The 24,509-nt window shown below is 39.7% G+C and overlaps 1 protein-coding gene across 3 annotated transcripts in view; it reads left to right on the top strand.

The window, feature by feature from the left end:
* LOC119739407 (5-oxoprolinase-like) overlaps positions 1 to 18,725 on the top strand; it is a 47,845-nt gene extending 29,120 nt beyond the window's left edge. For all 3 annotated transcript variants that reach the window (XM_038214350.1, XM_038214351.1, XM_038214352.1), the window contains 13 exons: positions 6,145 to 6,282; positions 6,916 to 7,026; positions 7,866 to 7,967; positions 9,252 to 9,426; positions 9,638 to 9,747; positions 10,106 to 10,327; positions 10,571 to 10,705; positions 12,676 to 12,825; positions 13,455 to 13,529; positions 14,479 to 14,561; positions 14,787 to 14,947; positions 16,083 to 16,180; positions 17,454 to 18,725. In XM_038214350.1, coding sequence (XP_038070278.1) covers positions 6,145 to 6,282; positions 6,916 to 7,026; positions 7,866 to 7,967; positions 9,252 to 9,426; positions 9,638 to 9,747; positions 10,106 to 10,327; positions 10,571 to 10,705; positions 12,676 to 12,825; positions 13,455 to 13,529; positions 14,479 to 14,561; positions 14,787 to 14,947; positions 16,083 to 16,180; positions 17,454 to 17,633 — 1,740 coding nt within the window. In that variant the 3' untranslated portion in view covers positions 17,634 to 18,725. The remainder of the gene's footprint in view (positions 1 to 6,144; positions 6,283 to 6,915; positions 7,027 to 7,865; positions 7,968 to 9,251; positions 9,427 to 9,637; positions 9,748 to 10,105; positions 10,328 to 10,570; positions 10,706 to 12,675; positions 12,826 to 13,454; positions 13,530 to 14,478; positions 14,562 to 14,786; positions 14,948 to 16,082; positions 16,181 to 17,453) is intronic.
* The last annotated feature ends 5,784 nt before the right edge of the window (positions 18,726 to 24,509 follow it).

Here is a 24,509-nt window from a genome sequence, read left to right as displayed (position 1 = left end):
TTCATATCAGAAACAAATCTGCCAGTCAAATCTAGAAAGCTGATGATATCAGCATGGGTTACAACTGTAGCAGGTGGTTGTGGGTGCGAGTCCCACCCGATCAAGCGAGCTTGTGAATGTTCTTACTTACAAGCTTTTGAACAACACAGAGAAAACATACAGTGCTTATAAAATTAATTTTGTGAACTGGTGAAGGGCAAATCCAAATGATAAAATTTACATCTGCTAACACAAACAAATCAATAATGCTAGACATCGCCTCGCACAATTAAAATAATATAGCCCCTAACCAGATTCAGTGTGTGCTTGAATGCAACTACTAGACAAAAGATGTTACTTGAGGTGTTCTTTTTTCATAGAGGTTCCTTGACATAAACCAGTTTCTCATCTAGTTTTCTGAGACGATGATGATAAAAAGTTGGAGTTTTAATAACAATTTTGTATGTTGAGCACAAGCAGCAACATTTACTTTAACACTAATTAACTCCCTAGGTCTTTTTGCAAGGATGTAGCCTCAATCCTGCAAAATCCTCCAATTGGCCTCATGGAAAAATAGCATCCTTAATCCTGCCAATCCTCCATTATTTGTTGAATATGGTCCGTGGAGGTTTGATCACTGCCTGAATCCTTCAAAATCCTGCGACAGTGACTGTTATTATGTTGAGGCTTTGCCAGTGACATGCCGGAGCAGTATGGAGGATTTCAAGCATAATCCAGGCCTATAGGTATGCATGGCTGAGCAAAAACAACACAAGGTCCAGCCCAAGACCTTGACAAAGTGCAGCCTACGAAAACAGTAACGCACTTTTGCCATGTAACCTCAATCCTCCAAATTCCTCCACTTTGGCAAAGAGAATTTTGAAGGATTCAGGGCGGTTAGGGTTAAGAAATCAGTGCTGGCTGATTGGTACATTACTATGCTACACTGTACTATCCTATATAGCTTAGAAATGGTGAAGTTGCAGAATACAACCAATGCTAACTGTATTCATAGGTGAACCATCGCAATGTCAACTGTGTTAGCTCCATGGCTTTTGTGACAGAAACAAAAAGTTCGCTTGAGTCCTTGTCGGAATTTCTTGTATTTAAACTCGTAGATGATGGGATTAATGACTGAATTTAAAAAAAACATAATATCAGTAACTGCTGTGAAGTACTTGAAGCCTTTTGAACCACAAAAAGAAAATGTTGGATTTATGCAGACAAGAAAATTTGTGTTAATTGGTGTCCATAGGATGATCAGAGCTCCTAAGACCATCGTAAGCATGCTGACAAGACGCTGTCTAGCAATCACAAGATCATAGGCTGCTGCCCTTGCATGTTGCAGGTTCAGGGCTTTTGCTTGTCGTTTGAGAGTGACGTGTATCTTGTAGTAGGCCCAACTCATCAATGTTAATGGCAGCAAGTATACTGAGAAAAATGCAAATACTCCAAGCAGAATGTGAAATGTATTGTCTTGGTATTCAATTTCTGAGCAAGCCAGGTCTGGATCATTGCTGGGTTTCGATATAAATAAAAATGGTAACGAAAATAGAAATGATGTCACCCAGATCAGAGCAATCAGAGTTTTCATCCGTGTTGCTGTGAGTTTCCGTGCATACTGTAGTGGATGCACTAAAGCAACATATCTCTCGAATGTTACCACGCAGAGATTGTAAGCAGATGCATAGGACAAAGCCCATCCCAAAAAGTTAGATTGCAGGAAGCGGCAGAAAACAACCTTTCCACCAAATGTTTTGGGCACATAGTCAATTATTTTACAGTCTTCATAATATATTAGACCATAAAAAATACACTCCAGACACACCAGCATATCAGCCACAGCCAAATTCACCAGCAGGTAGTTTGTCATAGTGTGTAGGAATTTAACACGTAGAATGACGAAGCACACTAAGAGGTTTCCCAAGACACCAATGACTCCTTCTACAATCAACAAATGGCAAACCCACTTGCCTATACCAATAGTTGGCTCCGTGTTGTCAGAGAGTTGCTGGGTTGAATTCATGGCTGACATTTTGGGGAATGATGTTGGTGAAAAAGTTGTGTCTGGCATATTTGATCGTTAAATACTGTTGATACAATGTTCACAGATTATAGCTGGCCAAAACAATTGAAGGATTCTTTGGACCAAAATATGCACATGTAATGGCCCTAAATCGACACTTGATGAACATACAATGTACAATATAATGATGGAGTTTTTTGGCATAAAGACCTATGATCCAGAGCAACATCCAAGCACACTCTCATCAGTGCTTTTTGTGGTCTTCATTCAACAAGATTTCCACAATGACTGGCAATAAATGAAGCCCTATCTGTTACAAAACAGTCCGTGTGTCCAACAATAAATATTTGCCTTGAGGAAAAGCTTTGCTGATCATGACTATGCTCACTGTACATTGTATGCAAACGACGCTCAGAGTGATATCCTGCACTGAAGTCAGCATCTTTTGACTCAGAATCGCATGACTTGGATTTAATAAAGCTAAAAGCTTAAATTAGAAAACAGTGAGTGAGAGAAAAACATGGCGATAATGTGCGTTTATATCTTGCTGTCACGTATAGACTAGAGCTGCAAATTACTGCCGTTGGTGACTTGACAAAAGAGATGCAGTCGGCTTTGTTAATACAAACTCTGCTGGACCTAGCCAAAATGTTTGTTTTATCAGAATTTTGAATTAAGTAGAGTGCCGGCCGGTCTCATTCATTGTGCACATAAAGCACATTTTGCCTTTTGTTTGCTCTTACCAAAATTTGTCTTCACAGTGTTGTAGTAATGAGAGTAGACTGTATTCTTCCGATATTTAGTCACTGTTTAATTTCTCCTGGATCAAGAAGAATCGAAATGGGTTGTTTTTTAAGGAAATAGCATAGCCTTTCTTAGCAACCTGACCATCGAGGCAAGATCTACTTCTGGATATAAAATCTAATACCATTTTAATTGCAGTACCTTCTGCTTTATATCTGAAACAAATCTGCCATTCAAACCTAGAAAGCTGATGATGTCTGCATGGGTTACAACTGTAGCAGGCGGTTGTGGGTGTGAGTCCCACCCGATCAAGCGAGCTTGTGAATGTTCTTACTTACAAGCTTTTGAACAACACAGAGAAAGCATACAGTGCTTATAAAATTATTTCTGTGAAGGGCAAATCCAAATGTTAAAATTTACATCTGCTAACACAAACAAATCAATAATGCTAGACATCGCCTCGCACAATTAAAATAATATAGGCCCTAACCAGATTCAGTATGTGCTTGAATGCAACTACTAGACAAAAGATGTTACTTTAGGTGTTCTTTTTTTCATAGAGGTTCCTTGACATAAACCAGTTTCTCATCTAGTTTTCTGAGACGATGATGATAAAAAGTTGGAGTTTTAATAACAATTTTGTATGTTGAACACAAGCAGCAACATTTACTTCAACACTAATTAACTCCCTAGGCCTTTTTGCAAGGATGTAGCCTCAATCCTGCAAAATCCTCCAATTAGCCTCATGGAAAAATAGCATCCTTAATCCTGCAAATCCTCCATTATTTCTTGAATATGGTCCGTGGAGGGTTGATCACTGCCTGAATCCTGCAAAATCCTGCGACAGTGACTGTCATTATGTTGAGGCTTTGCCAGGGACATCCCGGAGCAGTATGGAGGATTTCAAGCATAATCCAGGCCTATATTTATGCATGGCTGAGCAAAAACAACACTAGGTCCGGCCCAAGACCTTGACAAAGTGCATCCTACGAAAACAGTAACACACTTTTGCCATGTAACCTCAATCCTCCAAATTCCTCCACTTTGACAAAGAGAATTTTGAAGGATTCAGGGCGGTTACGGTTAAGAAATCAGTGCTGGCTGATTGGTACATTACTATGCTACACTGTACTATCCTATATAGCTTAGAAATGGTGAACTTGCAGAATACAACCAATGCTAACTGTATTCATAGGTGAACCATCGCAATGTCAACTGTGTTAGCTCCGTGGCTTTTGTGACAGAAACAAAAAGTTCGCTTGAGTCCTTGTTGGAATTTCTTGTATTTAAACTCGTAGATGATGGGATTAATGACTGAATTAAAAAAAAACATAATATCAGTAACTGCTGTGAAGTACTTGAAGCCTTTTGAACCACAAAAAGAAAATGTTGGATTTATGCAGACAAGAAAATTTGTGTTAATTGGTGTCCATAGGATGATCAGAGCTCCTAAGACCATCGTAAGCATGCTGACAAGACGCTGTCTGGCAATCACAAGATCATAGGCTGCTGCCCTTGCATGTTGCAGGTTCAGGGCTTTTGCTTGTCGTTTGAGAGTGACGTGTATCTTGTAGTAGGCCCAACTCATCAATGTTAATGGCAGCAAGTATACTGAGAAAAATGCAAATACTCCAAGCAGTATGTGAAATGTATTGTCTTGGTGTTCAATTTCTGAGCAAGCCAGGTCTGGATCATTGCTGGGTTTCGATATAAATAAAAATGGTAACGAAAATAGAAATGATGTCACCCAGATCAGAGCAATCAGAGTTTTCATCCGTGTTGCTGTGAGTTTCCGTGCATACTGTAGTGGATGCACTAAAGCAACATATCTCTCGAATGTTACCACGCAGAGATTGTAAGCAGATGCATAGGACAAAGCCCATCCCAAAAAGTTAGATTGCAGGAAGCGGCAGAAAACAACCTTTCCACCTAAGGTTTTGGGCACATAGTCAATTATTTTACAGTTTTCATAATATATTAGACCATAAAAAATACACTCTAGACACACCAGCATATCAGCCACAGCCAAATTCACCAGCAGGTAGTTTGTCATAGTGTGTAGGAATTTGACACGTAGAATGACGAAGCACACTAAGAGGTTTCCCAAGACACCAATGACTCCTTCCGCAATCAACAAATGGCAAACCCACTTGCCTATACCGGTAGCTGGCTCCATGTTGTCAAGGAGTTGCTGGGTTGAATTCATGGCTGACATTTTGGGAAATGGTGTTGCTGAAAAAGTTGTGTCCGGCATATTTGATCGTTAAATAGTGTTGATACAATGTTCACAGATTATAGCTGGCCAAACCAGTTGAAGGATTCTTTGGACCAAAATATGCACATGGCCCTAAATCAACACTTGATGAACATACAATGTACAATAATGATGGATTTTTTTGGCATAAGAACCTGTGTTCCAGAGCATTATCTAAGCATATTCTCGTCAGTACTTTTCTTGGTCTTTTATCAAGGAGATTTCCACAATGACTGCTAATAAAAGTAGCCCTTTCTGTTGTAAAACAGTCTGTGTATCCAGCAATAAATTCTCACTTGTAGGAAATGCTTTGCTGATCATGTAGCATGCTCCCTGTATGCAAACAACGCTCAGAGTGATATCCTGCGCTGAAGTCAGCATCTTTTGACTCAGAATCGGATGAATTGGATTGGATGAAAGCTCAAATTAGAAAATAATGAGTGAGAGAAAATTGGCAATAACCTGCATATCTGGCTGTCACTTAGAGAGCTGCTATGCTGCCTTCTTTGATGACTTGAGTAAAGAGAAATTCTTCCGATCTTTAATCACTGTTTAATTTCTCCTGGATCAAGAATAATCAAAGTGGTTTTTTTTTTAAAGAAAAGTGGGTAGCCCTACTTTTGCATCCTGCTGATCGAGGCATGCAAGATCAACCTCTGGATATAAAATCTAATAACATATTAATTGTTTTAATGGAATGTTCAAGCAATTCTATGCAAGTTTGCTCATTTCCACATCGTCCTTGATAATTTTCATTACCATATTTTATCAAAACACAGTGACATTGTCAGTGATAGTTTTAGGGGCAATGAGTTTAAGTTGTGTACTTTGACATGGGTGCCACTTTGTTGAGATTAATCGTAAGTTTCTAGTGATGTTACAAACGGACGTTGTCGGGGAATGAAATTGGTAGGGCAATGAAGTGGGAAAAGGAAGGGGCGGGGTCTCAAGGAACAGTGGTGGGCAGCGGCAGACTTTTTGTCTCCGATTTAGTAAACAGGACTTTGGTTCCTTTCCTGAATTGTAATAATGATGGAATTGCTGATTACTACGTTTGGCAGCATCTGTGTATATTCAATGATTTTCAAAGGCCTTTTCGAGTAAATTTGAACTTTGTATATTATCTTTCACATTATATCAGGTTGGCAGTGGCATAGTGAAGCACATAGGCACCGAGCTGGACACCATTCAACTGTCGATATTCTCCCACCGTTTCATGAGCACAGCAGAGCAGATGGGTCGTATCCTGCAAAGGACAGCCATATCAACCAACATCAAAGTATGCATTACTCCTCCCCCATCCCCACCCCCACCCCTGACCCCTCCCCACGCCCACTCCCACCCCCACTCTGACCTCACCCCAAAATATCATAACTGTTTACTGTCCAGCAAGAAATTGACTGCAATCGCAACATTTTGGATAGTCATAGAACACTTCTGGATGGTTAGGAAGCACTACTTTTGTGGTTGCAGTCTTTAAAATGTAAGTAGTCAGAAGCTTTCAAAATTACGAAATAAAAATTTGCAGTGAGACTGCACAACTTTATTTGGGCTTAAGGTTTAAGCTCAAGAAAGAGATACTATCCTACAAAAAAAACACATGTCACATACAAACGTGTGTTCACCGTCGATCGTGGACATCTTATTGTCCCTCTTTTGTTTGTACTCGTAACTTTTTAGGAAGACTTCCATATGTTTTGTGCACGACCCCAATCGCGGATGTATGCTGGGAATCGTGGACGATATTGTTCTCTGGTATTTTTTGTCCACGGTTTGAAAAGATGAACACATACACACACACAAGTTTGGAGAAATGAGCTTTCACTGAAATTATCTGGTACATTTACAAGTTCTCTGAAATTGTTTTATTCCACAAATGAAATTATTCTTCACTTTTTTTCCCCTCTTGAAGGAGAGGCTAGACTTTTCCTGTGCCATGTTTGGGTATGATGGTGGTCTGGTAGCCAACGCCCCTCACATTCCTGTCCACCTTGGTGCAATGCAAGAGACAGTCCAGTATCAGGTGAGGAAAGTGCCAGCCTACCCCAAGTCACATGGGCTTAAAATACTAGGTGGATTTTAGTAGACTCTAAAGTATGTTTCAGTGAGAGGGGGGGGGGCATTTCACACTGCTATTTTTGCCCTGGGTAAGTGTTTCACCCCAGGGCCCAAGCGGGGTTGAGCTCGTCCTTGGGTGGGGGCATTCGAAGAATGAAACGTTGCATGTTTTCACCTATGTGAGGCCCCCTGAGCCGTCCCTGAGAGTTTTTTTCTGGTGTGGAATTTTAATATTTCCTGCTGTGCACCATTTTTGTCAGAGGCATAACTTACGCACGAGTGGTGCTTTATTCCACCACTATCCCACTCTGAGAACAGCAGGATCTCGCAAGTTGTTGGCAACATGTTCCTCACATCTGTTGAGATAGGTAGTTGTATTTTTCACGGAAAGCTTGTGTAGATTGGAATTACTATGTACGAAATCTGTGCATGCATTAATGCCATTGTGTACCGTTGGACAATCACAAACAAACTGTGTTTCTCTGTACATTTGACTATCGGCCTAAAACCAGTCTTCTCAGAGTATTTCTGTCATACCTAATTGACGTTATAAACTTTCATGCAACTTTTCCTCGGATCTGCTGATTTCCTCGTTTTTTACTTCTCATGGATGCCATTTCAAATTGAAAAATACTATACAAAATCTTGTGTGGTTTGGAGTTTCCTACTTTTTTTCTAAATTCCCAGTTGCACGCCTGTAAAAAAAAAGTACACAAAGGGAAAACCATCTGTATTTCATTACACATCCAGTTGGGACATGGTGGAACTGTCTTTTACATTCCATTTTTCCTCGGATTATTTCAGATGGCATTCTGGGGTGACGATTTGAGAGAAGGTGACATGATACTGACCAATCATCCGTGTGCAGGAGGGAGCCATCTCCCCGATCTGACTGTCATCACTCCAGTAAGTAGTTTAGTCTGGTTGTTTCTGCCACACAAGGATTAACGACTCAGTCAAACTCCTGGTTAGACACATGATAACGGCCCGTACAGGTTGGCGTAGCGGTACTTTCCTCGCCTTCCACCGCTGTGACCCGGGTTCGAATCCCGCCTGGACCAATATGTGGATTGGGTTTTCAGTCCCTGCCTGATTCCGTGGGTTTACCTCAGAATATTCCTCTGGGCTTTTCCTTCCCACCTCTAAAACTGTAATTTCTTCTCATTGTCTTCTCTCTACAGGTTTCGTCAGGCTTGCGAGCTACAGTGCCTAGGGCACTTTTGAGGGATCCTTGGTTTCATTACCAGAAAGAAATGAAATTAAAATAAAATAAATAATTACCATGAATACTTGTCAACAAAGACCCAGACAGCTCAACCGCTTCACCTCCCGCGACGGCTGTCAAATTTGCAGGGCTCTGCGCCCGATCTGATGTCGAAGTCTGTCCAGCCAGCTAATTATAATTTTGAATATTCATGTTCCTAAGTTTTTGGCCTTGATTATTGAATTCTCATAAGTGATAACTACCAGTACATAACAATGTTAACGCCAAGCACAATATCTTTAGCTTTAAAATGAACTATGAAATGTCGCATTTGTTTTATCGGTTCGGGACCACGCCTCTCTAAAACTTTTTGATGAAAGCCTAATTAAGAACAAGATTTGAGTAAAGGGTGTTCTCAAAAAAGGTGTCATATTCATCTATGACGACAAAAACTGCGCAATGCCATCTGTTATATCCTGAAATATTTATTTTTAACAAGTTTGGAACATTACATAAGGAGTGGTTTTGCGTTGAGCTTTTCCGTTTTAGATGTCATGCAAAACACGGACAAAATGGCACACCTGGAGAACTCACGTTTAACATATTAACGGGTATTAAGGCCCGTTATCATGCGTCCAACCAATTAAGGCAAGTCTGTTCAGTGCATTTTGTACTAGATAGTCATGCAATTTTTCCTCGGATCTGCTGATTTCCTCGTTTTTGTACTTCTCATGAATGCCATTACAAATTGAAAAACACTGTACAAAGTCTTGTGTGGTTAGGAATTTCCTCTTTTTTTCTAAATTCCCAGTTGCATGCCTGACTAGAGCTCGGAACAGTCGTTCATCCTCGTGTGTGGGAGCCGTGTTTCGGCAAAACAAAAAAAGGGAATTTTTTTTTTTTTTTTTGTGGTCAAAATGCCTACCTCAAACAAGAGTTTGTATTTCATAAATTCAATAATGTGTAGTTGAATTTGTCATCCATAGGTCTTCTACCCTGGCTCCCCTAAGCCAGTTTTCTATGTGGCAAGTCGCGGGCACCATGCTGACATTGGCGGGACGGTGCCGGGCTCCATGCCGCCCAACTCCAAGCACCTCAATGAGGAAGGGGCTGTCTTTGAGACATTTAAGCTGGTCAAGGATGGCATCTTTCAGGAAGAAGGTATGTCTCTTCGAGCAAAGATTTGGAGTGTTCAAAGTCCAGATCCTGAGTGTCAAGTTTGAGTCCTTGACTCTGTTTATAATTAGTTTCAGAAACAAGGCACTGAGAGATCGAAGGGGTTGGTTGAAGTGGCTAACCCCCCCCCCCCCCCCCACCCCTCAAAACCTCTGAACTTAAGCATTGCGTTGTCCTTTGCTATCCTTCCGCACAGCTTTGATAGAAGCCCTTATGGCACCAGGCAAGATACCAGGGAGCAGCGGTACCAGGAATCTCCATGACAACCTGTCAGACCTTAGGGCACAGGTTGCAGCCAATCAGAAGGTAGGCCGAGTACCAGCAGGCCGAGTACCAGCGGGCCATAATTTTTAGTGAGAAAGGGAGGTGTGACAACTCTATTTTTCTTAGACTTGAAATCAAGTCCGTAATTGACCGGGTTTAGTTCGTCATATACCTCTAAAATGATTTAATTTTCAAACAGGAAAATATTTTCATGGGCAAGAGTACCTTGCACGAGTACAATTTTTAAGTTTTCTTGCAAATACAAGTACATTCTCATGAGTACAGGTAGCCTACAAATACATAAAAAATGTGCTTAAGTATGGGTACTACAACAACCATTGTTGAAACTTATTCCTCCCTCTACACATCTGTTGTTTCCCTCCGTTTCTCTCCACCCAAGGGTATAAATCTGATCAAGGAGCTGATTGACAGCTATGGTCTGGACGTAGTCATGGCTTACATGGGTCACATCCAGAGCAACGCGGAGATTGCCGTCCGGGAGATGCTGAGGGAGATCGGAAGGAACACGCAGGAGAAGCTGGGCACCACGAGGCTATCAGCTCAAGATTACCTGGATGATGGCACGCCCATTGTCCTATCCATTGACATCAATATCGAGGAGGTATAACTGGCTTTTCATATCAGAGGCTTTGTCTCAATGTTGCCATCTTGATTCACTATCAACCAAGTATTTAGTTACAATATTCACAGAGAAATATTCCTAAGTCTTTTTTTTTTAACTGATATTCTATGAATTGGTATTACTTTTCAACGAGGCTATTTGCTGCCTTTCCCCTGCTTCGCGGCTGAGTAAACATGCATCCAGTAAGCATGCAGATTTTATGAATTTCTAATCTCCTCACAGGGCACTGCATTTTTTGACTTCACTGGCACTGGGTTTGAGGTCTACGGTAACCTGAACGCTCCCAAGGCTATCACTAAGTCAGCAATCATCTACTGCCTACGATGCATGATTGGCCATGACGTCCCCCTTAACCAGGTACTAGTCTCAGTCAGGAAAAAAAATGGGAAATCTCCCCAATCTGTTTCGCTACCCGCTCCGTTGACAAGTACCCCCTCACCGGCAAAGAAAGTACAGTTGGGGGTGACCGACCGACGCCATCTTGCCTGACTGCAATTTTGCCGCGCCTCGCGGCCATACCACTGCGTGTACATAGTACAAATCCCCTGGGGTACGTGCATCACACACAAGGAACGGTGCGCGTCAACCAGCTAAATGTCCCGCCCATGGGACATCGTTGCTAGGTAAAAGGGGCGCCCTCTTTCGTTGGTGCAAGGAGCCGATACCGAACACTGCTATACCGAACATTCGGCTATACCGAACATTCGGTTATACCGAACATCGTCCTTGGCTCCCGATTTTTGTGTACAAAATGTACCGAACATTGTTGTTGAAAATTGTCAACAAAAGAGTGACAAGTGGCTATTATTTTCCCAAGGAATAGAAGGGAAAAGCCACCCATCGGTGTAGGTAGTTAGCTCAAAAACTGTGTAATTACATAATTCAATAGTTGGCGCGTGTTCAAAGTCGACCTTTAGTAACTACCAGGCGTGCAGGGTAAAGTTCTGAAGGGTGCTATTTATTGAAAAGTGAGTACCGAAGCACCAGCAGCTTAAAATCGCTATGCCAAACGATCGCTGTTACAAACAATGTCTGTGGATCCTGTGATGTTCGTTATAGGGGCATTCCACTTTACTAATTACTAGAGCGCTAACTGACTGTACACAGTGTAGCCAGCTGTGGCAGCTTAAAATAACGGCATAATTAGTTACGCCATAATTTGTTGCGTAAGTAAAACTTTCCCGAAACGTGTCATAACTGAAATGTTGTGCAACAGGGACTGTTGCACAACTTGTACACAATAAAAAGTGGCGCAAGTGGAGTTACGCCATTGCGTAAAGTTTCGTGAAATTGGCTGTTGATATTGCAAACCAGTTTTACGCAATAAAAAGGAGAACCACATCCATATGTCATTAACATGCACCTGTGAATTACAGCTACAGCGTTTACTGGTCGCAAATTATCAATCTTAGTTTATTCTTACAAAACTGGCAGTTATGATCATGTGTGGTTAACTTAATATGCCAGGAACATATATGGGTCATTTTTTTTATAAATGTGGGGTCCACTCTTTCCCTGTTCCTAGTACATCTGACATCTATGGTTTTATAATTATATAATGCAGTCATCCTCAAAGTGTGATTGTGGATAGCAAACTATTCCCCAACAAATCAAAATCATTTGAAGTCATTCTTAATGATACTTGAATGGCATAATATTACAAAGTGCTAGTGGAGTGCTGTGGCCTCATGGTTATGGGCACTGGATTCGTGGTCTGGGTAAAGCTGCAGGTTGTGGGTTTGAGTCCAGCCGGGGTCATGGTGCGTGTGCCCTTGGGCAAGGCACTTTGTCACTCATTGCTTCTCTCCACCCAGGAGTAAATGGGTACCTGTGAGGGCAGAGATGGTTATTGTGATTGAATAAGCTTGCTTTCGCCTAACGGGCAGCATCGAGCTGTATGCTCCCCAGGGAGCTGAGATGGCATTTGGAATGTTTAATTGGCCCAATGATCAGGGGTAATAATACTGTAAGCGCTGTGATTTACTTTACTAATGAGAGCGTTCTTAAATGCCGATTATTATTATAATTATTATTATAACAGAAACAGGGAAAATGTGACACTTTTGATATAGGAAAGTATAGAAATCATAAACAGAAGGTTTTCTTGACATCAAAATGCTGATGCCATTGAGGATGGGAATTTTGCACACTTGTGGTATTTGAAAAGTCAACTATGTTGCTCAACAAAATGCGATGGATCACATCATTGCCCTCCACACTGATGCTGTTCATTCTTCCATTGTTTTCGTCTCATTTGTTTGCAATTAAACCCTGCACAAAGTTTATAAATTTACTGAATTATTGTATTTTTTTAAAACATAATTCAGGGTTGTCTAAAACCAATCCAGTTGCATGTTCCAAAGGGGAGCATTTTGGACCCGTCGCACGATGCCGCAGTGATTGGGGGTAACGTCCTGACCTGCCAACGTGTAGTTGATGTCATCCTCAAAGCGTTTGGTGTGTGTGCTGCATCCCAGGTAGCCAGGTTTTCATGCACTGTCATTAGCTAGATAGAAGGCCTGAACTGCCTGTGGTTGAGAAGAAGTATTTCTCTAAAAAGAAAAGAGATATAGGTTACTATACTGATGTTGTCCAGCAAAATAAGTTATTTACTATCTGACCTCCTGCACTAGAAAGCAGGAGGTCGTGGGTTTGAGACTCACCAGAGTGATTTTTTTTCCAACTTTCACTCAGGAAGTAACACACTGAGTATACAGTGTTTAAACGTCAGTGAAAGGCAAAACCTAATTTGATTTATATCACCCAGACGCAAAAATTACATCTTATTAATTATTTACTATTCATCAGAAACTGAATTTTCTCAGAATTTCTGTGTAGAAAGATACATATTCAGTGACAAAGTGATGCAGACAGCACCTTGTAACAATAGGTCAATTAGAAAAACAATACCTAGTCCAAAAGAAATACGTAGTTTGTAACAACATGTATAGTACTTTTTTGGGGGGGGGGTAATCCTTTCATGAGCCCATTTCTTGCCCATTCCAGTTGCACATTTAACTCAAAAAGTTAATAATGTAGCAAGAGTCGTTAAGGTTTTTTAAAAATCATTTCTTTTATCAAAGTTTGAATTTTTTTTGCTTTGAAGGGCTGCATGAACAACACGACATTTGGTGATGACGATGTTGGTTACTATGAGACAGTTGCCGGGGGCGCTGGAGCAGTAAGTTTTGTGTCAAGTCTTTCTATTGGTCCACTTTTCCATCTTCATGTGTGATACACCAATCCACTAAGCCGCGCCCTGTGATGTTTTGACCAATTACAGCCATGTCAGTGCATGCATACTGATATTTGTGTTCTTGTGGAGACATTTCTTTGTTCTCATGTAGTAAAGTTTTCGAGTTTGAAAGTGAAGTTTCAAAATGCTCTTATTTCAACCAGAATTAATTTCCTTGGCTGACATTCGGACTAAATATCCCTTTTCTAAAACTCTTCCATTTGTGACAAATCAACTGATTTTGGAAATTCCTAGTTTTTGAGTAAAATCCATATTTCTATTTCGTGAAAATCTTGTGGAGACGTATTCATCTATAGAAATTGCCCTGTGGAGACGTATACAATCTTTTGTTCCCTATTGTGTGCACGTCTCCAGAGGGCACGGTGTATCAGATCTATGTACGCTCATGGATACTTTATGTTGACACATGCACACATTTTGTTAACCCTAATTGGTTGAAGGAGCGTTGCATGCATGTGAATGACTTGCACACAAGCGTGATACCACCTCATAGTAATAACGGCTCCTAATTTTGTCTGCAGGATTTTAATAGGATTTCTGTCATTTGTAGAAGTATGCCACGCGAAAAAGAAAAAAAAAAAAACAGGTATAATTTAGGCCCAGTTTTAGGCCACAAGATCTTTGACTTTCAAAGTGAATTTGAAAAAAAGATTTTCGTTTGTCATGTTTGTAAAAATGTCAGATGATTGAGTTTGACGTTCATCGATTTTAGTGCATTGCGAAAATGTATCCACAGAAAACAATCCACAGAAAATAATTAACATCAATGTCCACCATTTCTGTTCCCATGACATGTCACATTTTGCATGCTCATTCCTTCTCTCAAATTCCATAGCATTACTTTGTTCTTTTTCTTTCTTTTTTAACTGTGTAGGGTCCAACTTGGGATGGTCGGAGTGGTATCCACACTCACATGACAAACACCAGGATCACCGACCCAGAAATTTTGGAAAGAAGGTACAGTTTTTTATAATTTGGAGGCCTAGGTCTACTCTATCTACCACGGGGATAACAGTTATTAAACCTTTTGAGTATTAGGTAATTACAGGCCAAGGAAACTCAAAAGCACATCAAAAATGTAACGTGAGTAACGATGAAATTGCCCATCAGCAAAAGACATACAAATATTCCACACTTGGCTAAAGATAAATCGACCACCAATGCCATTTGTCCTTTCATCAGATACCCAGTGGTTCTCAAACGGTTTGAGCTGAACCCTAACACAGGTGGACGGGGAAAGTTCATGGGAGGAGACGGGGTCGTCCGAGAAATGATGTTCCGTCGACCTTTGACTGTGTCAGTACTGACAGAACGGAGGACACTGAGACCGTACGGCTTAAATGGTTAGTTCAGCCTTTTTGCTGGTCCCAGAGTGCCAGCCTAGTGTTCTCTTGGTGGCTATCTCACTGACTGACTGACTGACTGACTCCCCCTGGTGAGCCGGGCAGTGGTCTTGTATAGGATTACCCCATAATGCCAGTGAAGGAATGATCTAAATCTAGCCCATTGTGTACACCAGATGCATTAACCCTAACTCCCTAGGCATTTTTGCTAGGATGCAACCTCTGTCCTGCAAAATCCTCCAACTGCCTCCACGTAAAAATAGCATACAGCCTCAGTCCTGCAAAATCTTCCGACATTTCTTGAATGGGGTCCTTGGAGGGGTGACCACTGCCTCAATCCTGCAAAATCCTCCAGCAATCACTGTCGGTATGTTTGGGCAGAGCCAGTGACATCCTGGAGCAGAGCCAGTGAAATCCTGGAGCAGTGTGGAGGATTTCAAGTATAATCTAGGCCTACATTTATGCACGGCTGAGCATAAACGACACAAGGTCCGGCCCAAGACCTTGACACAGTGCATCCTCCAAAATCAACCGCACTTTTTTGCCATATACGTGTAGCCTTTTTGCAAAGAGGATTTTGTAGGATTTGGGAAGGTTATTTAGGGTTAAAAGACTTCCAGCATATAGCTCTAAATATAGCTCAGCATATAATTCTAAATCGGATAGAATTTGTGCTCTGTGGGACCAGTTTTACTAGGCGTGCCATGTCTTGTTGTTAAATTATTAGCAGTGTTACGTGTGTGAAGTTGTTACTGTAGACACATTGAGAATAAAGAAAATACATCACTCTGCCATAACCAGGAGCTTCAGCTATGGTGAATTTTTATGTCGGAATTGCAGCGTCTTTCCTACATGTTACCGTTTTTGTGGGTTCCCCCCCCCCCCCCCCCCTTGTTTGAAAGAGATTTGTAATTATACATTGAAAGTTTTCTGTTAACCAGAAATCTGTGTTGGCTCTTCTATGAGATAAAACTGAAAAGCCTTTTGTGAAATTGTTACAAAACTATTAGTTCCATAATATTGGCGTGTACATTCTCCTGCCAAAATGTCACCTTCGATTCCTACAAAAATATTGATTTAAACAAATGTAGACTTTCTTTTAAATCTAATTGAAGAAACACTTTGCATTTTTTAGGTGGTGAGCCTGGTCAACAAGGGAAAAACCTATTCACCTATGCCAGCGGTCGCATTGTAAACCTAGGGGCCAAAACAGCCATCAGAGTCTCAGCCGGAGTAAGTTGATAGAAGTGTAGGCCATTATAAAGAACTTTGTCTTGCTGTAATAGTATAAAAAGTTCCTCATGAAGACTGTGTGCATGTTTACCTTTGGTGGCAGAGGGTGTCCAAGAGAGTTGGTTGTAGCAATACAGCATGCAGTCCTTGATTCAACAGTGCCGTTTTAAAAGATTTAGTAGATTCAGGACTAAGTAGGAAAACAGGCACCAAAGTATGTTAATTTTTGTCTGCAAATGAAGGTGGTTATAGCCGGTACCGTCCTAGATCCTTCAAATCCTACAGAAGGTTTGGACGATATTTTGGTGATACTGTATACAGCGGAAATTTTTTTGACAAGGCACAATACCAAATTATGTTCCAATACCGAAAAAGTCTGTATGGAATGTCAATAATGGTATTCCCTTTGAAATGTGACCAGGGTGCAATTGCTTGCTCTGCTTACCGATAGCGGAAAATTCTTGCTTACTGTAGCAGAAAATTCTGTGCTTACGGTAAGCATATTACACAGGTTAACGAGGAATGTTTGTTTTTGCGCACACGTACAGCTTGTACTTTAAGGATTCTGTGCTTACAGGGTTAGCACAGAAGTTGTCTGCTAGCATGGTTAGCACCAAGTGAGGATTGTAAGCGTGGAATTTGTGGTTAGCAGAGCCGTGAAATTGTGTACAAAAGCCCTGTTTAAGAAAAAGGGTAAACAAATTGGCTAGATCAGCACTATATGGATAATTGCTTTAACTGTTTGTGGTCATGGTATCTATAGACAAACATAGAGTACCTGGTAATAATGTACACCACGTTTGATTTTGAAAATGTACCTTGGAGTCTTAAAATCAGAAACTGCCCAAGCTAAATTTGCAAGATTAACCCTAACAACCCCAAACAATCAAACTCTAACACCAGGATTTGTTGGAATCTGTTAGAGTGAATACTGTACTAGTAAACTGAGTATGCTTTGTGGGGTTAAGCATATCACCTATAATCAGAGTCCAACAGTTTTGTGTAGAGTATACCATTTGGTGTTGGAAGTTACCCGAGTGAGGAAGATTCCTAGTGAATTACTCCAAGGAGCAAGGGTCAATGGGGGAGCTACAAGTTGTTTGATGCCCCATAAATATATTCACACATGAAAACCATCAAGAGCACAACAGAAACTTCCCTTGGGTTCTAGGATTTTTTAGGGTCCAGGAAGCTTCCCCGTAATAGGTTTCTGGATCACGGAGCTAAACTGTTCAGCATTTTCAAAACTCTCTCTCTTTTTCTCGTCTGACAGGACACATTGTGTTTGTGTACCCCTGGGGGTGGGGGATATGGCACACCCGCTGAGGAAGACGGTGAGGTGGACTACACCATACTGCCCTCCAAACGGAGATGCTACAACAAGATGGCCAGCCAGCTTTACATGGAGAAAGGGAGCGTCCACGCGTATCGCTTGGCCCAGGAACAAGTCTGATCAAAAAGCTCAATTCAGATCTGGAGATTATTTTCTCAACCTCCACAATGACTAACATGAATTTGTGGAAATTTAACAAATATGTTTTCTATTTCTCAAAACCCAGCATTGTTCACTAAAAAATAAGTGGAGGGCTGTTTTTGACCTTGTGGACATCTTTATAATATTCAGTTCAGATACATGTATTTCATGTCAACATCATTTAAGAAAAGTGATAACAGTAGTCGTCATACACTGCAACTTGTACACTGTAGAGTACTGAAGTGAATACGTCACACGCACAATTATGTGTGTAAAAGACATAAGCGTGTGATTCAGCCTGTAAACCGACACGCGCGCGTACTCCATTCGTTTGCACTACACTTCCCGGTTCAAAATGACGTCACAGTTTGGTATTTTTATAATTTGTGTCTTTATTAATAAAACAAGACATGTGTAATAAAGCCTAGGACATTATTGTCACAACCACAGGATTCAATGCATAGCAATGTAAGAAGACAATAAGGCAAGGCAATAGAACAGTGAACTGGAAAACCGTTATTTAAGAGGAAAACAAAACAGTAGTCGATTAATTTTAGGTAAACAATACATTGAACGAAAAGAATCAATCAAGGGAACTGGAATTCGTCATGAAAGAAATTCAGAAGAAAGACGAGAGGGATCAGTCATCCACTCTGTCGATCTAGACTGATGTATACATGTATTTGGAGTAGAATATTACAAAAGATAGTAATATTATATATTATAGTAATACTATATATTATATAGCAATATAATAAACAAATAATTGAGCGATGTTATCGTGTAGGAAAAGGAGAAGCAATTGCTTTTTGTTCCCCTTCCCTATGAAGACAAAAACAAAGAATATACTGGCACAAGGACAAAAGTACCTACAAATAATGTGGACAAGGACATGTTATGCATGAGTGAGATGTGGCAATAGGTATATCAAAAAAATTGGTTGTAATAAAAATATATAGAGCTAGAGATACAAATGAATTAATTGGTGTATAAATCAGTATTCATAAATACTTCAGACAGTTTAGCTATTCCTATTGGTCGAGAGCCCGTCACGTGGCCGGTCTAAAATGGATGATAAAGACATGGCTAGCTGGTCTTAAACACTTTTCCAGTGTCACAATAAAATGTGGACTCCTAAAAATCCAGTTCCTCTTACCGTTCCATTGGTTGAACGTTCACAATCCTCACGTAGGCATGCGCAACACTACATGCGAGTCAGAATTTTATAGTTCTAAATTCAAAACGCAACGCCCCAGGTGCGTTCTGCGTGACATCGCGCAGAACATGCTACGCGCGCGTCAATCTCCATAAAAGGGTTGTTTACATCTTACTCGCCAGCTGAACACTCCATTATTTTGCTAGAGGGATGTTTCAAAAAGCATGAAGTGAACTTGTTGAACAAAATCGGGATTTTTTGAACGAATTATTTGATATTTTTTTACGGATAAGGTATTTATGAATGGGAATAAATATGTGCTCGGTCGGTATTTATCGGCTCGGGTAATTATCAGCACCCAGACTCTAAGCGGTATTAAACAGAGTGATAAAAACCTCTCGAGCACACATTTATTCCCTTAATAATAATCTTTAGTTTTATGAAACACGATTCAGCAACTTTTGATTTGAAATCGAGATCCTAGAGTGATACAGCTGAAGCTGAGCTGAAAATTCATCAGGTTAGTTGTTCAGCACCCTTCTTTGGATTTGGAGCACGTTTGTTGCTTCAAACGAACAAAATGCACAAATTACAAATGATGGATTGTACCTTTAAATTACATAACTTAATTTCATCATGGTCAATATAGGGCACCTTGAGCAAATTTTTGATTGAGCAATTTATTTTTTCACAGCTGGGTGCTCTTAAGTAAATTTTTAATTTCAATATTTTTAATGTGTATATTTCACAGTGATGCAAAAGAGGCTACGTATATTTACAGTGTTGTTTGTGATTTTTATCTAACCTCATTCTCAGGGTTTACTGCAACCTCATTGTTTCAACCTCAGTTTCAGTGATAGTCCATGGGTGAAAGGTCTCCCTGGATCACGTTTAACACTGCAAGGATAGACTTGAATGAATTGGAATCACGCACTCTTTGACCTATAAAATTGTTAGCTTGTAATATTAATATATTATTTACTCTCCTATGCAACATACATTCTGTGCCAAGTAGTAACCTTTCAGTCAAAATCAATCGAGTTACCACATCACAGCAGTTAACAATGGACCGATCCAGTAAGCACCGCCCCATGGTATTCTGACCAATCACAGCTGTGATTTCTGTCCGACGTGCGTGCACAAACGTTCGACATTGCGTGCACGCGCGTATTGTGCGCGCGGTAGGAAAATGCAGTTTGGCATTGGAGAAAGGCACGTGTTAATTTGCCCAGTGGGCGGGGCTTACTGGATCGGTCCATTGTTAAATTTCAGTCTTGAAAATGGTGCTCTAATCGGCAGCATTATGAGGGCACTGGTAAACTCTTTTGTATTCAAGAAAATTTACGAAACCAACAAGCCCGTAATTCCTATTGTTTCGGCCATGTCTCAGAAAGGCTTACGGGAGCTCCCCATATCGATGATAAATGAGCAGGAAAAAGTAACAACTCCTGCTGTTCAATTATTCAAAGCTTTGAAATTTTAATTGGATAGATTTCAAGCTTGTGTACTAGTCTTCTGCACAAATATTACAATTTCGGCACAAATTAAAAAAATGATAAAATATGCCACCTAGGTGGCTTATGAATACATGTATATTGTGAAAGAGATTTTAAAGGTGACAAATAAATTAACACTTCGTTGTGTAAATACAATTTTTGAGTCAATTTTTTTTACCATTGAAGAAAAATCTACTCATAGATATATCCGTATAAATTTGAAAATAAAGACTAGAAATTCCTATCTTGGTACTTGCTGGGAATTGTTAATTGGAGATTACCAAGCTGGCGTTCTTTTTGCTTATTTAAGGGGCACCGTAAGAAAGTCTATGAATGCTTCTTTTTCTTAGAAGTCAAAAAAGAAGATAGAATAATAATATGCTTAAAATGTTAAAAGAACTTTCAAGCAATTTCATTTTCGGCCAAAATTTAAAAATTTTAATTTTTTATCAAATTTGGCTAATAATTTTCACTAATTTTGACCCAAATTCTAAAAGCAATCTTTCTTTTCAATGCCCAATCTGTCCAGAATTCCAGTTGGAATGTGCTCCAGGGACCCTCAGGCATCTTCCCTGCAAGTTTGAAGCAATTCATTTTTCGACCAAAATTGAAAAAATTACAAGGGGTTAGACTTACATTTTTGATCAAATTTGGCCAAAAATTGACTTTTCTCCAAACAACTCAGAAATGTCTTTGGATGCAAGAGGAACATCAATCGACCTTCAAACACTAATCATATTGAAGATTTGGGCTAAAACCACCGACTTATCAGACAAAAATGAATAATTTCCACTAATTTTGACCCAAATTATCGAAGCAATCTTTCTTTTAAATGCCCAATCTGCCCAAAATTCCAGTTGGAATGTGCTCCAGGAACCTTCAGGCATCTTCCCTGCAAGTTTCAAGCAATTACATTTTTCGGCCAAAATTGAAAAAAAATACAAGGGGTTAGCCCTACATTTTTGATCAAATTTGGCCAAAAAATGACTTTTCTCCAAACAACTCAGGAATGTCTTTGGATGCAAGAGGAACATCAATCGACCTTCAAACACTAATCATATTGAAGATTTGGGCTAAAACCACCGACTTATCAGACAAAAATGAATAATTTTCACTAATTTTGACCCAAATTATCGAAGCAATCTTTCTTTTAAATGCCCAATCTGCCCAAAATTCCAGTTGGAATGTGCTCCAGGAACCTTCAGGCATCTTCCCTGCAAGTTTCAAGCAATTACATTTTTCGGCCAAAATTGAAAAAAAAATACAAGGGGTTAGCCCTACATTTTTGATCAAATTTGGCCAAAAAATGACTTTTCTCCAAACAACTCAGGAATGTCTTTGGATGCAAGAGGAACATCAATCGACCTTCAAACACTAATCATATTGAAGATTTGGGCTAAAATCACCGACTTATCAGACAAAAATGAATAATTTTCACTAATTTTGACCCAAGTTATCGAAGCAATCTTTCTTTTAAATGCTCAATCTGCCCAAATATCCAGTTGGAATGTGCTCCAGGGACCTTCAGGCATCTTCCCTGCAAGTTTCAAGCAATTTCATTTTTCGGCCAAAATTGAAAAAAATACAAGGGGTTAGGCCACAAAAAAAAGTCTCCGGTTTCTGGTATGGAGCTTGTCCGAAAAGTTGTGCGGCGACGCGGCTTTTTTTTTTTTTTTACCTGACTTTTTTGCTTCAAATGTCGGCTGATGACCGCATATGGTGCCCGACTAAACTTAGTGAAAATATATAAGAGTCCAGAGAGGCCACATAAAGCTTATTCTCGATCATAACCCCATCTAAAAACACGTTAAGATTGTGCAGCAGCAGAATTCCAGTCAAACCAGTGAGTTTGGCGGTTTTGAGACATCATCTTTTATTGAAAAAAAAACTTTTTCATTTTGCCGACGCGCATGGCTACGGCGACGCGCGCGCATACCAGAAACCGGAGACTTTTTTTTTTGGCCTTAGCCTTACATTTTTGATCAAATTTGGCCAAAAATTGACTTTTCTCCAAACAACTCAGAAATGTCTTGGGATGCAAGAGGAACATCAGTCGACCTTCAAACACTAATCATATTGAAGATTTGGGCTAAAATCACCGACTTATCAGACAAAAATGAATAATTTTCACTAATTTTGACCCAAATTATCGAAGCAATCTTTCTTTCAAATGCCCAATCTGCCCAAAATTCCAGTTGGAATGTGCTCCAGGGACCTTCAGGCATCTTCCCTGCAAGTTTCAAGCAATTTCATTTTTCGGCCAAAATTGAAAAAAAAACAAGGGGTTAGCCTTACATTTTTGATCAAATTTGGCCAAAAATTGACTTTTCTCCAAACAACTCAGTAATGTCTTTGGATGCAAGAGGAACATCAGTCGACCTTCAAACACTAATCATATTGAAGATTTGGGCTAAAATCACCGACTTCTCAGACAAAAATGAATAATTTTCACTAATTTTGACCCAAATTATCGAAGCAATCTTTCTTTTAAATGCCCAATCTGCCAAAAATTCCAGTTGGAATGTGCTCCAGGGACCTTCAGGCATCTTCCCTGCAAGTTTCAAGCAATTTCATTTTTCGGCCAAAATGGAAAAAAATACAAGGGGTTAGCCTTACATTTTTGATCAAATTTGGCCAAAAATTGACTTTTCTCCAAACAACTCAGAAATGTCTTTGGATGCAAAAGGAACATCAATCGACCTTCAAACACTAATCATACTGAAGATTTGGGCTAAAATCACCGACTTATCAGACAAAAATGAATAATTTTCACTAATTTTGACCCAAATTATCGAAGCAATCTTTCTTTTAAATGCTCAATCTGTCCAAAATTCCAGTTGGAATGTGCTTTAGGGACCCTGAGGCATCTTCCCTGCAAGTTTCAAGCAATTTCATTTTTCGGCCAAAATTGAAAAAATACAAGGGGTTAGCCTTACATTTTTGATCAAATTTGGCCAAAAAATGACTTTTCTCCAAACAACTCAGAAATGTCTTTGGATGCAAGAGGAACATCAATCGACCTTCAAACACTAATCAAATTGAAGATTTGGGCTAAAATCACCGACTTATCAGACAAAAATGAATAATTTTCACTAATTTTGACCCAAATTATCGAAGCAATCTTTCTTTTAAATGCCCAATCTGCCCAAAATTAAAGTTGGAATGTGCTCCAGGGACCTTCAGGCATCTTCCCTGCAAGTTTCAAGCAATTTCATTTTTCGGCCAAAATGGAAAAAAATACAAGGGGTTAGCCTTACATTTTTGATCAAATTTGGCCCAAAATTGACTTTTCTCCAAACAACTCAGGAATGTCTTTGGATGCAAGAGGAATATCAATCGACCTTCAAACACTAATCATATTGAAGATTTGGGCTAAAATCACCGACTTATCAGACAAAAATGAATAATTTTCACTAATTTTGACCCAAATTATCGAAGCAATCTTTCTTTTGAATGCCCAATCTGTTCAAAATTCCAGTTGGAATGTGCTCCAGGGACCTTCAGGCATCTTCCCTGCAAGTTTCAAGCAATTTCATTTTTCGGCCAAAATTGGAAAAAAATACAAGGGGTTAGCCTTACATTTTTGATCAAATTTGGCCAAAAAATGACTTTTCTCGAAACAACTCAAGAATGTCTTTGGATGCAAAAGGAACATCAATCGACCTTCAAACACTAATCATATTGAAGATTTGGGCTAAAATCACCGACTTATCAGACAAAAATGAATAATTTTGACTAATTTTGACCCAAATTATCGAAGCAATCTTTCTTTTAAATGCCCAATCTGCCCAAAATTCCAGTTGGAATGTGCTCCAGGGACCTTCAGGCATCTTCCCTGCAAGTTTCAAGCAATTTCATTTTTCGGCCAAAATTGGAAAAAAATACAAGGGGTTAGCCTTACATTTTTTATCAAATTTGGCCAAAAAATGACTTTTCTCCAAAATACAAGGGGTTAGCCTTACATTTTTGATCAAATTTGGCCAAAAAATGACTTTTCTCCAAACAACTCAAGAATGTCTTTGGATGCAAAAGGAACATCAATCGACCTTCAAACACTAATCATATTGAAGATTTGGGCTAAAATCACCAACTTATCAGACAAAAATGAATAATTTTGACTAATTTTGACCCAAATTATCGAAGCAATCTTTCTTTTAAATGCCCAATCTGCCAAAAATTCCAGTTGGAATGTGCTCCAGGGAC

The sequence above is a fragment of the Patiria miniata genome, unplaced genomic scaffold (assembly GCF_015706575.1).
Source record: "Patiria miniata isolate m_02_andy unplaced genomic scaffold, ASM1570657v1 HiC_scaffold_30, whole genome shotgun sequence".
NCBI classification, from domain to species: Eukaryota; Metazoa; Echinodermata; class Asteroidea; order Valvatida; family Asterinidae; genus Patiria; species Patiria miniata.
Note: the sequence above shows the minus strand (reverse complement) of the source record. Positions and strands in the feature narration are given on the sequence as shown.